Here is a 14,749-nt window from a genome sequence, read left to right on the forward strand (position 1 = left end):
GGGCAACAGGCGCAGCATGACACTTCTGACGTGAAATGGCCATGAGAACGTTCTTGTGCAGGGCATGCCAACACACCCAAAGTTGAGCTGCATGCTGTCCGCGATGAGTTCGAAACTCGCTGATAGGCGTGGGTTGGTCATTGTCACTGCTGTCCCCTATTCGTCGTCAGCGCGAAGTCGATCGACGGGATAGACAAGCCGGTTGGTCATTCCGTACTCGAGCGAACACAGTGAGAGAGTCAGAGTCGGGAGTAAACAAAAAAAACAAGATATTTATCATCTGATAAACATGCACAAATTAATAAAATAAATAATAAAAAAAACACGATAGACTAACACACCTGAACCTAATATAACACAATGATGAAGACAAATAAATACGAGCAATTAACAGTAGATATAAAAATGAAACAGTGCGAGGATCAAATACACAAGAATACACTTAACAGTATTTCACTAAAACAAAGTTCAAAAGAAATCAAAGTTCAAAAGAAAACAAATGGTGTCATACGCATGGCCGGGCAGCAGCAGCAAGTCCATAAACCATGAAGTCGGCGCGCAGAGCTTTCCCGAAGAATGCTGGCGGGCCGATCTTGTCAAGGTGGATGCGATTGCTGGGCTGGGTTTCCCGGGAGTCTAGATTTGACGTCTTCTCTCAAGCAGGTTGAGCTAACTTGAGGCGAACTACCGTGAGCTTCGTTGCAGACGGTGGTTTTGTCGTCTCGTACGTCAACTAGTTCTTTGGAGTTCCGACGTGGCCAGGTGGCCCAGGCGATACTGGACGGCACTTGCCTCCCCCCCCCCCGATGGCTTCTCAGCAGCGCATAGGTTCAGCTTCTAGACTAAATAGCAGGGCCCAAAACCTGTGCTTAAATAGCCTCTCTTTTGCCTAGTTCCCTATGTAGGGGCACTGTCGGTATGCAGAGTTCACCTAATTAATTCACGACTCATCCCAAAGGTTTGGCTGCGCCCCTTTCACCATGGACGAGGGCCGGTAGATTCCCCTCTCTGCCGAGGTTAAGGGCCAAGGTCGAGCCCGGCACTGTACCACGCGATGCCCACGCACACCTCGGGATCCGTAATCGGCGTGTCGCGTCTCGAAACGAGATGCCACCCCGTGAGGCCACGTTTTTGACGCTCGTAATTCGGCGTGTCGCCTTCTCGAATTTATACGCCGCACAGTGAAGACACCACGTTTTTGGCGGGCGTTAACTGGCGTCAGAACCACTCGAACTCTCGAAAATATGCCGCTCCGTGACAGTCATTCTACATTTATGAGAGCGCAAGGACGCCCATCCTGGAGATGACTGAGTCTCCCTCGAGGTCCATGACGTGGGCATCAAGTGACTGCACATTGACGACAGTGAGCATCACGTGCATCTTAAAGTTGTGCTTGTCCACAAACTCTTGTGTCCGCTCCATGATCGTGTACAGCCTCTGCTTGGCAAGTTGATTCATTTCATTGATGAGGTGGTGGTCAGCGCTCCCTGCTGTGTGGCAGAACTTGAAGTCTCCCCTGGCGTTGGTAAGATACAGGCCGTCGAGACTGGTTGCCTGGGAAAGCGCCCCATACACGAGCTTCAAGGGATGCTTGCGGTCATACTCATACACGAGCTCCTTGTACATGGTCCCCTGAGACTTCTGGGGCAACACATTATCTACCCTTTAGACGGTGGACTACCCAGTGACCTAAATTGGTGGGAAAATGGTGACATAGATACGAATGAAGAAACAGAATCTCATACAATACTTCTGGGGCACTGCAGATGATCTACTCATTAGACCATGAACTACCCAGTGATCCAAGTTTAAACTTTATTTTATAGATTCTAAACTTCAAAAATAGGAAATTGGGACGGCAGGCGAAAAGCTGCAGTGTTCTAGCTTGAGTACACTTGTGACCCTGTGCATAAACTTAGCAGCACAGCTTGTGGTCAAACACAAGATTTCGCAGTTTAGTACAAAAAGAAAGGACATAATCACACTTACAATAAAACAACATGACGAGCCAAAATTTAAGCCCATGTGCATTTTGCATTTCATTTCTGTCAAAAAACTTCCAAAGTGTAATATAGAAAGGAAATTGTAACTTTTATAGGGGATTGCTACTGCCTCTAATATGTTTGTGCAACTTATGTGGATTTAGTAGTTGCAATTCACTGTCAAAAACCCTCTCTTTTGAAAAGCATATGGAAACAATGAATGATACATTGTGCTTTAAAAAAATACATGGAAGTGTAGCTTCACGCATTGCAGTTCAGCCTAATATCTCTTCACCCACAGTTCTCTGTGGTACCTGGGTACGCAGAGTGTGAGTGACGCTGAGCTAAAACAGTCTTTAGTTTCAGAATTTCTCTATTCGTTCACATTATTCGTAACAGATTCATTGGTGCTGGTTGAAACCAAGATTGCCATTTAGGTTCCCATTGTTCATTTTATAGCAGCCATAGTTTAGTGAAACTTGTGCAATTGGGAACTCCATCAGTAAACTGAAATCACAACAAGCTCATCAGGACAGGAACTGTATTGCATTATAAGCGGAATACTATTAAAAGCGGATAGGCACTAATATATTGGAAAACACAGTCTTAACAGCACAGGAGCTTGTAAAATGTGTACTGATACACATCTGCGCTATATAGTGGGGGCATGTGAATGGAAAAATTCACTGCAGCTGTTGTCTCCGCAGCTGCTATCATTACATGATACAGTTAGGCACCAATAGTGGTTCTACAGGGCACTCTGCAGTGCAGTTTGCATCTCTAGGTTGACACAAGGAAATAGAAAGGGCCATTTCAGATGCTGCACCGTGCAGTCCCATGAGGATTTCCCGTTTCACACATTATACTAAGTGGAGACTGGCGTCACTGCACTTTGAATAATCTGGCCTAAACTACATGCTCTGTAATCGGGGCGCCAAAAATTTATGGATAAAGTGATTTTGTTATAATGAGGATTTGCTGTACATCATTTTTGTGTTCCTAATGTTGAGTATGCCAGGTTGGTATGTAAAATGACTAACACTCATCGATGTCATCTAATACAGGTGCTCACTGGCTGCTTCCCAATAGCTCAGCTGAGAGAGCCCTACTCAGCCATTCAGTACATAGCAGAACGATTGGACTTGCCAGGTATTCTGAAGCTGCAACCACTTGATGGTGCTGGTGACACTCACAAACCTTGGTCAGCTTTTGATCTTTGTGAAGGTGAGTCTCAATTTCTGGGCACTTTTGAGTCTTTATAAGTTAGAAAGTATCTGTTAAGCTGCTGTTAGTCCTATCACAGCATATTGTTGCTGCATCCTCTAAGGGAGCCATTTATACACTGGTTTGGCCAGGGTACTGCCTTCTGCATGGATATTGTATAGTAGTAGTAAAGTCCACTTAGAACACTACTGCTTTGTATAATAATATTGGATGTAACAACGAAAAACCGTGGCACCTACTTCATAATGTGTTCTATAGTAAGTAAACTGCTTACTACAATGCTTTCATTTCACATTGCCAGTTAGAAAAATGTGAAAGTGTGAGCCAGTGCGAAGAAAAAAGTAAAATAGGGTTGCAAGTTCCATATGATAGCACTACATCACGTGTACATGTGTAAGTGTGGCATGCTCCTCGCGCCTTGAAACTTCAACCGACTGCTCCAAGTGCGAATGTGAGATGGAGGTTTCCCCCAAGATCTCTCTCCACCTTCCTCGCCCGCATGCATGCATGATCAGTAGGTCACGTGAGCCGCATGCTTCTCTCTTCCCTTGCTTCCCGGCAGTCCTAACATCCCTTTTCAGCCCGCCTCGTGTAGTCAGCGTGATTTCACGACATGGTTGCAGCGCTTGCTTGTTTTCACCAGCACTTCCGACTATGCCAGCTCGTTTGATGACCAGGAAGCTCACACAATAATGAATGAACCTGCAACACCTCCATTTCAATGTATACGAGGGAGTGCTGAAAAGTTCCTGGCTTTGCACAGAAACAATAGAGTCAGAGTTTTGACAGTATACATTTATTCAATATACAGTGTAGACCGCTTATAACGTAAGTCGCCAGAGTCGCAAATATCCACACTATAAGCTGGTACCGCACTATAACCAAAGCAACAATCTTCAAGGCCTGCACATATGCAAAACATGTGCACTGAGCCGCCACGCGTATGTGACAGTCGATGAATGCGGCTAGAACGTTTGCATTCAATTTATAGTCAAATCTCGTTAATTCGAACCAAATCACGCGGCGGCGCCTCCGACCGGCATTGCTCCGGCACCGCCATAGAGTAAAAGCTTAGGAGAGACCCCTCAATGTCGCACGCGAAAAAAAACTCTCTCTCAAATGGCAAGGTCGCCGATTCTGTGTTGCGCCGGAACATGCGTGTACGTGCCGACGTCTCAGCCACGCTACCGTAGCCACGCGTAGAAAATGGCAGTGAACCCTTCTTTCTCCGTTATGCTTCCTCTACTTTCTAGTCACGTGTTGACTTGCACGCTCAGAAGGAAGCAGCGGCGCTGTCCCAGGCCGGCCAACGAAACTGCCCACGCCGGCAAACGCCCACTTCCCGATAACGGCAGAAAACGAAAACTTCGGGGAGCTGGCGCCGGGCCGGCTGGAGCGCTGCGCCTGCACGGCGGCTGGTGCGCACGGTGACAGTCGGAAGTGAGGGAGCTACGAGGGAGGGCGAGGGGAGCCACCGAAGCGGCGGAGTTGCTGGGGCGAAATCCGCTTCCCTGCCGCGCACCTCCCTCACATTCCACGGTCTCCGCGTGCGCCCTTCGCCGTGATGTGCCGGCGCCGCCCGCTCCCTGTTACTGCCGTTATCGTGGCGCTCGCTCACTATGCGCGCCGTGATATTTCACGACTCGCACTCAAGATTCTGGTTTCAGCCTCACTGGCTCTTCGTTCGCACCACGTGCCCTTCTCCTCCACTTCGTCTCTCTTTCTCCCTCGAGCACTCCTTGGGGCGCCCGTTTGAGGGGAGCATTCGCCGTCTCCGCTGACTTGCGTACTTCCAGGCAGCCGCACTGTAACCGGTATTTCGTTTCCCGCAACTGCGCTATAAGCGATACGTGTATACATGGAGTGCTATGGGAAAATTAATGGGAGTCTGAAAAGACTGCACTATATCCGGTCCTGCACTATAAGTGATTATGTTATAAGTGGTCTATACTGTATTGCCCCCTCACCAGTGACGTAGCCAGAAATTTATTTTGGGGGGGGGGGGTTTCTCATTGTGGGAGCTGCGGCCTGGCTGTTCCCTTGCTGAATAGGCCAACCAATAATAGCGGACCACATGCGCCGCTGGGTTCCTTGCAAAACCACCAGATTGTGCTTGCAACCGTGGCAGTGGCGGCCATGCGGGGGAAAGAAAACCAGAAAGCTGGCCTTCGCATATAATGAGGAAGTAAACAGTTCTTGCGGATAAAATGGATTTGAATTGTGCAAAGTACGTATGTATGCGCATGCTGCCTCTGAAACCATGATGCATTCAAGGTGTCCGTTATAGTCACTAGTAGTCAGCAACTCTGCTTAACAAAAAGGCACGGTATAATTTGTGTGCGTCTGCGCTTGTGTGTGTGTGCATGTGTGTGTGTACTCGTGTATCGACTCTTTATGTACTCACGCGAAGCTTCGCTGTATATAGATCCAACTCTGATCTGCTGCATTTGTTTTGGAGAGAAACTGAAAAGCAAAACTTTCTACGCAATAAATAAAAGATTGCTGTAAAACACAGTCCACTAATAAACTGAGAACCTCATTGGTGTTCAGTACCGCAGAATGTCACTAATTCATTAGTTTCAGAGTAAAAAAGCACTTGATTGTGTTCATCAGAAATATTACTGATAAAAAAATATCTTCCAAACCTTCATGTACAGTCAACGTCCGATTTTTCGGCCTCCGTAGGGGCCCCGTGAAAACGTCAGAAAAAGCAAATGCATGAATTTTACTGCCCCCAAGGGCTCAAATCGCCACAGGCGCATCTGAAATAGCTCTGAAGGCCTGCCAGTACTTATTAGGCGTATCGTAGCTCGTACTGTGATAGGATACGGCGGGTGCACGCGTTTAATGTATACATACCGTGTCCCGTGACAATTGTCTCTTCCCACTTTTGTTATACTTCACCGCACTACTTCGCGTATGCTTCATCGCGTAACACTGCTGTATTGAGCCGAAGCTTACTTTTGGGAACCGGCTTTATGCAACGCGCCGTCCTTTCCGAGCTTCCAAGACATTGGCGAGGATTACAAAGGCGGAGTCGGCTTCATTGCTAACAGCAGCGAATTGCTTCAATGAAAAAACATGGCACCGAACAGAAAGAAACTTGGTAGCGAACGTCGAAGTAGCTAGGCTCCGTGTTGACGTGGTGGTGGCTATGGCTGCCAGCGGATTTGCGTACGAGAGCGCCGGTTCAGGAGGCGATATAATCAAAATGGCGGTGGTGGTGTTTACGATTAATGCCGTTTCGAACCTGCGGTCAGGCAAAAAGTCAGGAAAATCGAATGGCGAAGTGTTTTTGCGTCCGAAATTTCAGACGTTTTTATACGTTGACTCTGTGGGGTACGTGGTCGGTGCCACGAAGGCGACCGAATTATCGGGCATGTCCGAAAAATCGGGCGTCCGGAAAATCGGTTGTTGACTGTATGTACTATTAAAAGTGAGCTGTAAACAGTCCTGGCATACTAATTTGGTGTTCCCTTTAGTAAGAGTAGATAGTACTGTATGTCTTTATTTCTATGTACCTATGCTATTGATAGCTTGATACATTCTTGTTATGCAATGCTAGGAGACTCCCGAGCGTGTGCAGGACTGTATTTCTTGCCCAAAATTTGTAAGCATTAAGCTTTGTTAAACATTTTCTTATGTTCGATATCCGGCTATTTCTTTTTTCTTGATTCGATTCGAGATTCGATTCAAAATCTATTATTCGGTATTCGCATACCCATAATATTTACAAATGGATACACTTCACTTGGCCAAAAGGCAACAGCCCTGCTCTAGCTTCAAAGCGGCGTCATCGTCTTCACACCACTAGCCTCTTTGTCATCACGAATACTGGTCCGTAGCATTATGATTGAGTCCCTCTAAGACTTTTGTTTCCACAAAGGTCCTGTCGCTGAACCAGGTGCAGAATTTAGACACGCTGCAAAATGATTTAAGTCTTTGTGCCAAGCAGGCAAAGTTAACTGACAGTAAAACTGTGCTGTGGTCTTTTTTCTATGCAACCTGGTTATAAGAATTATCGATAATAATACAATTTTCGTGGCATTTCAATATTGTTACAAGTCGACACGTCTTATGCTGTTGGCTTTTCGTTTGTACTATCTGGCCATTCAGTTTTTGTGGATACTTTTTTTTTTCTTCATAAGTATGACTTTTATAAGGCATGACTATTGGGTTATGGAGGTTTTTGCAAAATGCAAACAGCAATGCAAAAGAAACTTAAAGAATAAAGGTTGCCTGTATGGACACCCGCTGTGGTGGCTTAGCGGCTGTGGTGTTGCGCTCCTAAGCATGAGGTCGTGGGATCAAATCCTGGCCACGGTGGCCGCATTTCGATGGGGGGCGAAATGCAAAAACACCTGTGTCCCGTGCATTGGGGGCACGTTAAAGATCCCCTGGTAGTCAAAATTAATCCGGAGTCCCCCACTGCGATGTGCCTCATAATCAAATCGTGGTTTTGCCATGTAAAACCCCAGAATTCATTCATTCTGTATGAAGCTTACATTTGACTTCCATATCCAACTAAGAGCTTCGGTTATTTTGTGAATGGTGAGTCAAGTGTGGTGTGATATTACTATTGTGCGCTTCTTCCTGTCATTTGTATGTGTGCTGCTGTCTTTTTTTTTTTTTTTTGTCTTGATGCTCTAGGTGCAATCAGTGATAAAACTGGTGGTTACTTACTGTGTTATTTTGACGCTGTCTATTTTGTTGGGATTTACTTACAAGCCATATTAGTAGAAAAGCAAGAATTATGTGCGATAGAAAAATACTCGCTGCAAAAGTACAGCAGAGTTGCATTCCCATTCACCTGATCCCCCCCCCTGGTTTCCCGTTTCTTTAGCATATGAAAATTTTCAAAGGGAGTTTTTAGAAGTAGCGTCCCCAAGTGGCTTTGCATACCCACAAACCCATACTCCTTTGCATGCCTTTTTGTGTCTTGATCACTCTGCTTGATCTTAACTGTTTGCAGCTTGGGCTGTGGAACGAGGTTATCTGACAGCAAAAGCAGGACGCCCTGATGCCTACCGTGCAGCAAACAGCCTCCTGCGCATGGCCCTCGATGGACGAACACTGTGCCTCGCATTTCGGCCACAAGGTTATTCACAGAGCAAAGGTGTGTTCCTTTCCTAATGAAAAGACATCTACTTTCAGCAAAAATGGAAGGTTTTTAGTGCTACTCAATGTGCATCCTCTTGCATAAATTAAGGTCACGGTGGATTTATTGATGCCTGAAGACTCCCAAGCAGGAACATTACATGAGGGGACATGTGAATATTCAACACTTCTGAATGATAAATTATCTTCTGCCCTATTCGATTCCGTGTTCCATTCAAATATAGTCGCTATTCATAAATATACGAACAATGCTCAAATAGTTTGCAAATACTATTTAAGGATCTTAAGCTGCCATATTTTGATGGTGGGAAAATACACGAAAGTTTGTGTACTTAGGTGCACGTTAAAGGGTTCCTGAACGACCCCTCAGGCTTGGTGAAAAAATGCGGTTTGCAGGTAGCATATGCTTCTGTGAACATCTTGGCCAAATTTTGCAGTCATGCATGGCGCATGGAGTTCACTACCGCAGCACGAAGTTACTTTTTCTCAAACACCCTCTTTTCAAACACAGGCCTTCTCCTTACCCATTTCGCAGCTGCCGGCGACTTGCACGTTTCGTCATACGGAAATTTCTCATAGGTGGCTGCTATTGGCCGATCGCTAACATCAATCAAGAAGGTTGCTTGGATCAGTGTGCTTCTTTGTACTTTTACTGTGTATATTAATTGACACAGTTAACTAAACTGGCCGAAGTAAGCAATAATCTGCATTTCAAATTTCGATAAGAATTGTGCATTTCTAGAAGAAGCCGACAATTATCTGCTCATGCTTGCCCACTCAGGAAAGAAACTTTGGCCACAGTGCTTATCGGTGTCATAGCTGTCTGGTCTCGCTAATTTTGCTTGGTCTTGAAACACTCAACTAGCCTTGAACTACACGAAACGTAAGCCAAGACCACATATACGCTGCCCCAGCATGTGCTCACTCCCAGCTGCTCCTGGCTAGATGCCTTGGCAGACATCACTTCGTACTGATAGCTTTTGAAAATTTGCAATCCGTATTTGGCTATATCCCTGTTGGACAAAGCTGGTCCGCACCACATAGCATAGCCAGACGGGGGCACACAAGAACGAGTGCGCACTCCAGCCCTGTCACACACAGCAAATGTTGTGCACTACAGTTGCTCGTAACTGTGTATGCTGCATAGCATAGATATGGCCGCCGCAATGAGCCCTCTCACCGTCGAGACGCTCGGACAACCACATGCTCTGATTGGTCTCAGTGGGTGACGTGGCCCGAGGTGCATGGCAATGCTCAATACTCTGTTTCATACTCAGCAGGCAACGCTGCGAAAGCTACACAAGTAGTGCAGTCATAAAGGTCTCACTCCGCACCTTTCGTAGGGCAGTTGTTTTTGATCTGCGAATTTTTCTACAGAATACCTACTTCATATATCACAACAACAACTTGTGGACAGAAGTTTATGTCAAATCACATATTACTTGTGCACATTTGTGCTTCCAGTATAGGCAACATACTTGTTTGGCCGGCGAGCGCAGGCGATGATGCTCTATGGCCACTGGTCGCAGAAGCATGTCACTACACTCGTTTGGTGGTAAAGAGACTCAGATCTCTGGCACCTTCTTTAATAAATGTATCATATTTTGAGACATTTAAGTATGAAACTGAATTTTACTTAAAAAAATGCCAGGCCTGCGCGGCACACGCAGCACAGTCACAGCGTAAGCTAGACGAGCGTTTCGACAGTACTACCTAGTAATTTGAGTGAATGCGTCGGGAACGCGCTTGGGACACCGTCGCGTGTGCAAGCTGACGCGTTCCATCGCCGATGGCTACCGCCGTTCGGCCCAGCCAAGCGGCCGACAATGCAACTACGGCTGTCACATTCGCTCCCATTGCAACGCGCCCGATGCGGCCTGCTTGGGACGCTGTCGCACGTGCACGCCGACGCGTCCCATAGCTGATGGCTAGCGCCGTTCGGCCCAGCCAATTTTTAGGAGGCATTGGCCCAGCCAAGCAGCCGAACGGCGTGGCTCAGTGGTAGAGTGTCCGCCTCCCACGCAGCAGGCCTGGGTTCGATCCCAGCGGAGAACGGATACTTCCCACCGCCGCCGGGCACCCAATGGTTCAAAAGGGTACAAGCGTACCCCGGCCTGGCGTTCGGCTTCCTTCAGGGGTGATACGCTTGGGAAAGGAGCCTGCGCCCTGAATTCCCGTCGAAACCAACGTGAGCACGGAAATCATATCGCATGCGATAGTGGCTACGGGGCGGCGGCAGCGGCATCATCGCGACCCGAAACGGCTATTGGAATGAGCCCATAACAGCTTACGCTGTAAAAAAAAATGGCATGTACACCCATAAGCAAAAGTATACAGACCACAGGGTCGCCGAAAAAAACAGAATTTTTTCGTAATTAACATGCATAAACTGAAATTTAGGAGTACACTGGAAAGTTTGCAATGCCAAGTTTGGACTAAAGGCCTCAATTTCAAGTTGCATTCGCAGGCAGTTTAATAAATCAGCTTTATCGTGCAATCCCTGGTCTGTATATTTTTGCTCACGGGTGTACCTATACAGTAAAAGCTCGTTAATTTGCCCTCGTTAATTCAGAAAATCGGTTAATTCGGACACGTCCTTTGGTCCCGGTAGGCGTTTTCATTATTTAATGCAATGAAGCTCTCGTTAATGCCGACGTATTTGGCCGCACAACGGTTAATTCGGACAACTCTCGGTGCTCGGCGAGCGCAGAGCACCGCAAACGAGCCATAACTAGAGTGTAATCTACCATAACGGTGTTTGCGTCCACCGAAACGAAGTGACGGAGCTCGCATCGCCATAGCCATCAGTGGAAATCGTACGGGAATGAGAGCAACGCCAGAACGCTTCGTGCCTATTTGAGCCTTTAAAGCTTTTATTCTTGCGTTTGCCGGCGCGCATAGCACCGCGTTGGCCGCGTGCCTTTAAAACTGCGTAGTCGCCATCAGTGATCGCGTTGATAGCGGCCGCGGTTTCATCCGCAGCGGTTGCGGCAAAAAGTAGTTTTGTTTTTACTCAGTGTCCGTGCCGACAGCGAATGGAATACGAACTCCTTGAAAAGAAAAAAAGAAAAGAAATTTGAGCCATTTCACGCCGCCACGCGTTGTTTTCCATCCTTCTCCGCATCGCCAGCCTCGCGCGCCTCTGTCCCGTTGCCCTTCCACCCCTCCGAACAAGAATGGTCCGCGCCCATAGCACTGTAAGCGACGCCACCCTCCGCAACATGAATGGACCGCCCAAAACAACGTCCATCAAAACGAAGCGACGGAGTTCGCATCGCTGGCTGTAGTCATCACTAAAAATTGTACTGGAATGACAGCTACGCCGGAAGGCTTCGTGCCTATTTGTGCCTTTAAAGCTTGCGCTTACCGCCGCACATAGCACCGCGTTGGCCGCGTGCCTTCATGACTGCGTAGTCACCATCCATGATCGTCTCGATAGCGGCCGCGATTCCGTCCGCAACAGTTGCGGCAAACAGTAGTTTCGTTTTGACTCGGTACGCACGTCGGCCGCGTGCCTTCATAACTCGGTAGTCGCCATGCATGATCGCATCGATATCGACAGCGGTTTCGTCCGCAGTTGCAGCAAACAGTAGTTTCAGTTTGACTCTGCGTGCGTCGGCCGCGCGCCTTCAGAACCGCAAGGTCGCCATGCATGATCGCGTTGACAGCAGCCGTGGTTGCGGCAAAGAATAGTTTCGTTTTTTCTCAGTGCAAAGCTGTCAATGATGAAGAGAGAGATTGTGGTTGTGAAGAGGAAGAGGCCGTTATGGCTCGTTATGGTCTACATCGCGATGGGCAGCGACCCGGCGACATTGGCGAAAAAATAAACGGGATGTGCGCGCGCTAGTGAAAAGTGCGTCTTAGATGAAGACGCGCGCTGTGGCCGCGATGTGGAGGAAGTCGCGAGGCCTTCGTCGCTGCGAGCTCTAATCAGTCGCGAGATGACGAGAGTTGCAGCTTCCGCATTGTGTTTATGCAAAATAGAAGCAGAATTTGCTGATTCATACTCCGAATAAGAGCGTGTGACGTGGTAAGCATTTGTTTATTGTTTTCTTGATACCCTCGATAATTCAACATTCGGTTAATTCGGACATTTTTTTCGGTCCCGTGAAATCCGAATTAACGAGCTTTTACTGTATAACTATCGTTCATATGTGACACACTCTTTTTTGATTACGGATGTTAACAGCGAGAGAAGTCTTTCTAGCCTTCATAGTGTTGCCTGCTATGTGTGGAATGGAGTAAGGTGGGTGTTGGGCGAGCCAGCCTGAGTGCCCACATCTGATAATAACAGGTCCTCTGCTTCCCGTGTTGCGCACCGTCAAGGTGTGTCACCATCATATGATGGTCGAAGCTCGTTATGTTAGGATGCCTTTCAACACAAGTCCGGAGTGCGGCATCCATTGCTGAGCCAATGTGCATGTTGCCGACATACTTGCATGAACAGCCGTAAAGACAATGTTTCATTTGAGCCTCGGGAAATTGTGCAATTGCTGTAGAGGCAAGTTCAAAAGGAGATGTGCTACTCATGCCACTTGGTAGTACGAGAAAAAACACCCATGCGCAGCAGCTATCTAGTACACTGTAGTGCAGCAAAGTGACGAGACCAATGTTGCTATGGTAACAGCAACCGGAAGTATGTGTTGTCAACATTGTCTGTCAATTTCCGCTGAAAGAAAACGCAACATTGAAGCGAGGCAACTTAAGGGGAGATGCTCCTCAGAAATATTTCTTTTTAAATAATGATGCTGGGCGAATGAAAATTCTACCACTTGTACAGCTTGATCTCTTCATTCGAAATCTACTTTTAGTTTTAGGATATCTCGATGCTTTCATGTCCTAAGTGCCATGCATAAGTGAGAAGCAGTGCGTGTTTGTGCAGCTGCTGGACATAGCAGTTAGCATGATAGAGCAGTGCAAAATTATTTTTCTTATCCCTAACACTCCACTGAGTGCTAATAAGCAAGATAATGTGATTCCCTTTACAGGCAACATTTTAAGAAAATTTCGTATCTGGTGCTTCATATTCCGTGGCTGGTACCCGAGTAGATTAAAAATTTTCATCCTTAAAAAATTAAGTGATTGCATTAAATCCTATATAAGTGCATTCTACATATCCTAAAAATCACGCCCATCAAATGTGGTCTTGATTGGAACACAATAAGTACATAAAATGTTGTGCACAAACGCCTTGTTTGGCCCAAAACATGAAGTTGAGAAAAATGCGATTGAAAGTAATAAAAGCTGTTTACTTCTGTTAATTATTATTATTACTTCCCGGGGAGATTGTAATGCGGCAAAGCTAACCTTGGAGAGAAAAAGCTTAGGCCTACCACCTTGCCCGAGCCCAATGGCGTGCGACACCGCGGTTTGACGCATCGCACGCTTGAAAATGTGTCATATCTGTGCCTTTTCTTGCCACCTCGAGTGTTTTAACCAAGTTTATTATACTTTTCCCGATAATTTCTGGCTCTGATTTCATCATATGTGAAATAGGAGAGATCAATGTTGCTGAAACAACTAAAAACACAAAACCTCTTTCTTTAATGAAAATTGCCGTTTTTTGACCCGCCTCTCCCCTTAACGCTGTAGGCAGTGCACTGCCAACGGCGGTGCCCTGCTCCTTCAGAACGGAGAACATTGAGGGGGGGGGGGGGGGTGAGAAAGCTAAATATTGTGCTCGTATCTACACAGACTAGGTCATCTTGAAAAATTATTTCGGTAATATATATTCCTGGGAGGCGCCATTCTTGTTCCAAGGCGTTTCGAGGCTTCGAAGAAAGGTGGCTCAGGGTGGCCAAAATTAATCCGGTGTCTACCAATACAGCCTCCCTTACAACCCACTCTGCTGTGACAGGAGGTTAAACCCCTCAATTTAATTTTTAAATACATCGCCAATTACTTGCAATAAAGCACAAAATTGGAGCAAAGGTGCGATCAATTTCATCCCGAAAACCTGAGAAATTGCATAGCAGTGCACGTTAAGTCACTCAGGGAGCCGGACTTTACCAGCTAAACCACTATTATTTGCACTCGCCAATGAGTACCGAGTATGCAAATAGGATCAGTGCTCTATTTGTGCCTTTAATAAACAACACTTGATAACATGCAATGTAATCAATGCTCTATTTGTGCTTTTAAATAAAAAGCACTTCATAACATGCAATGTAATGACAAAAACATGCTAATTCATTATTTGATACTTGATTAAATTCAATTCTGACACTATTTGATTCTGCCTCTATAATTGCTATTCGCATTTCAATTCTGACACTATTTGATTCTGCCTCTATAATTGCTATTCGCATACCCCAGTAACTTTCCATAAATGGAATGCATCAGTGATGAGAGCAGTAAAAGCAAGTAGGCCATTCCAATCTTTTGGCTATGTTGTTCAAACATGTATTTTCTCAATCCCCTTCTCC

General features: G+C 46.4%; 1 protein-coding gene across 1 annotated transcript in view; it reads left to right on the plus strand.

Annotated features, from left to right (window-relative positions):
- LOC119435413 (guanine nucleotide-binding protein-like 1) overlaps positions 1-14,749 on the plus strand; it is a 59,829-nt gene that overhangs the window by 41,153 nt on the left and 3,927 nt on the right. Inside the window, exons 10-11 of the mRNA XM_037702284.2 lie at positions 3,047-3,206; positions 8,179-8,322. Of these exons, the coding sequence (XP_037558212.1) occupies positions 3,047-3,206; positions 8,179-8,322 (304 nt within the window). The remainder of the gene's footprint in view (positions 1-3,046; positions 3,207-8,178; positions 8,323-14,749) is intronic.

The sequence above is a fragment of the Dermacentor silvarum genome, chromosome 1, assembly GCF_013339745.2.
Source record: "Dermacentor silvarum isolate Dsil-2018 chromosome 1, BIME_Dsil_1.4, whole genome shotgun sequence".
NCBI lineage: Eukaryota > Metazoa > Arthropoda > Arachnida > Ixodida > Ixodidae > Dermacentor > Dermacentor silvarum.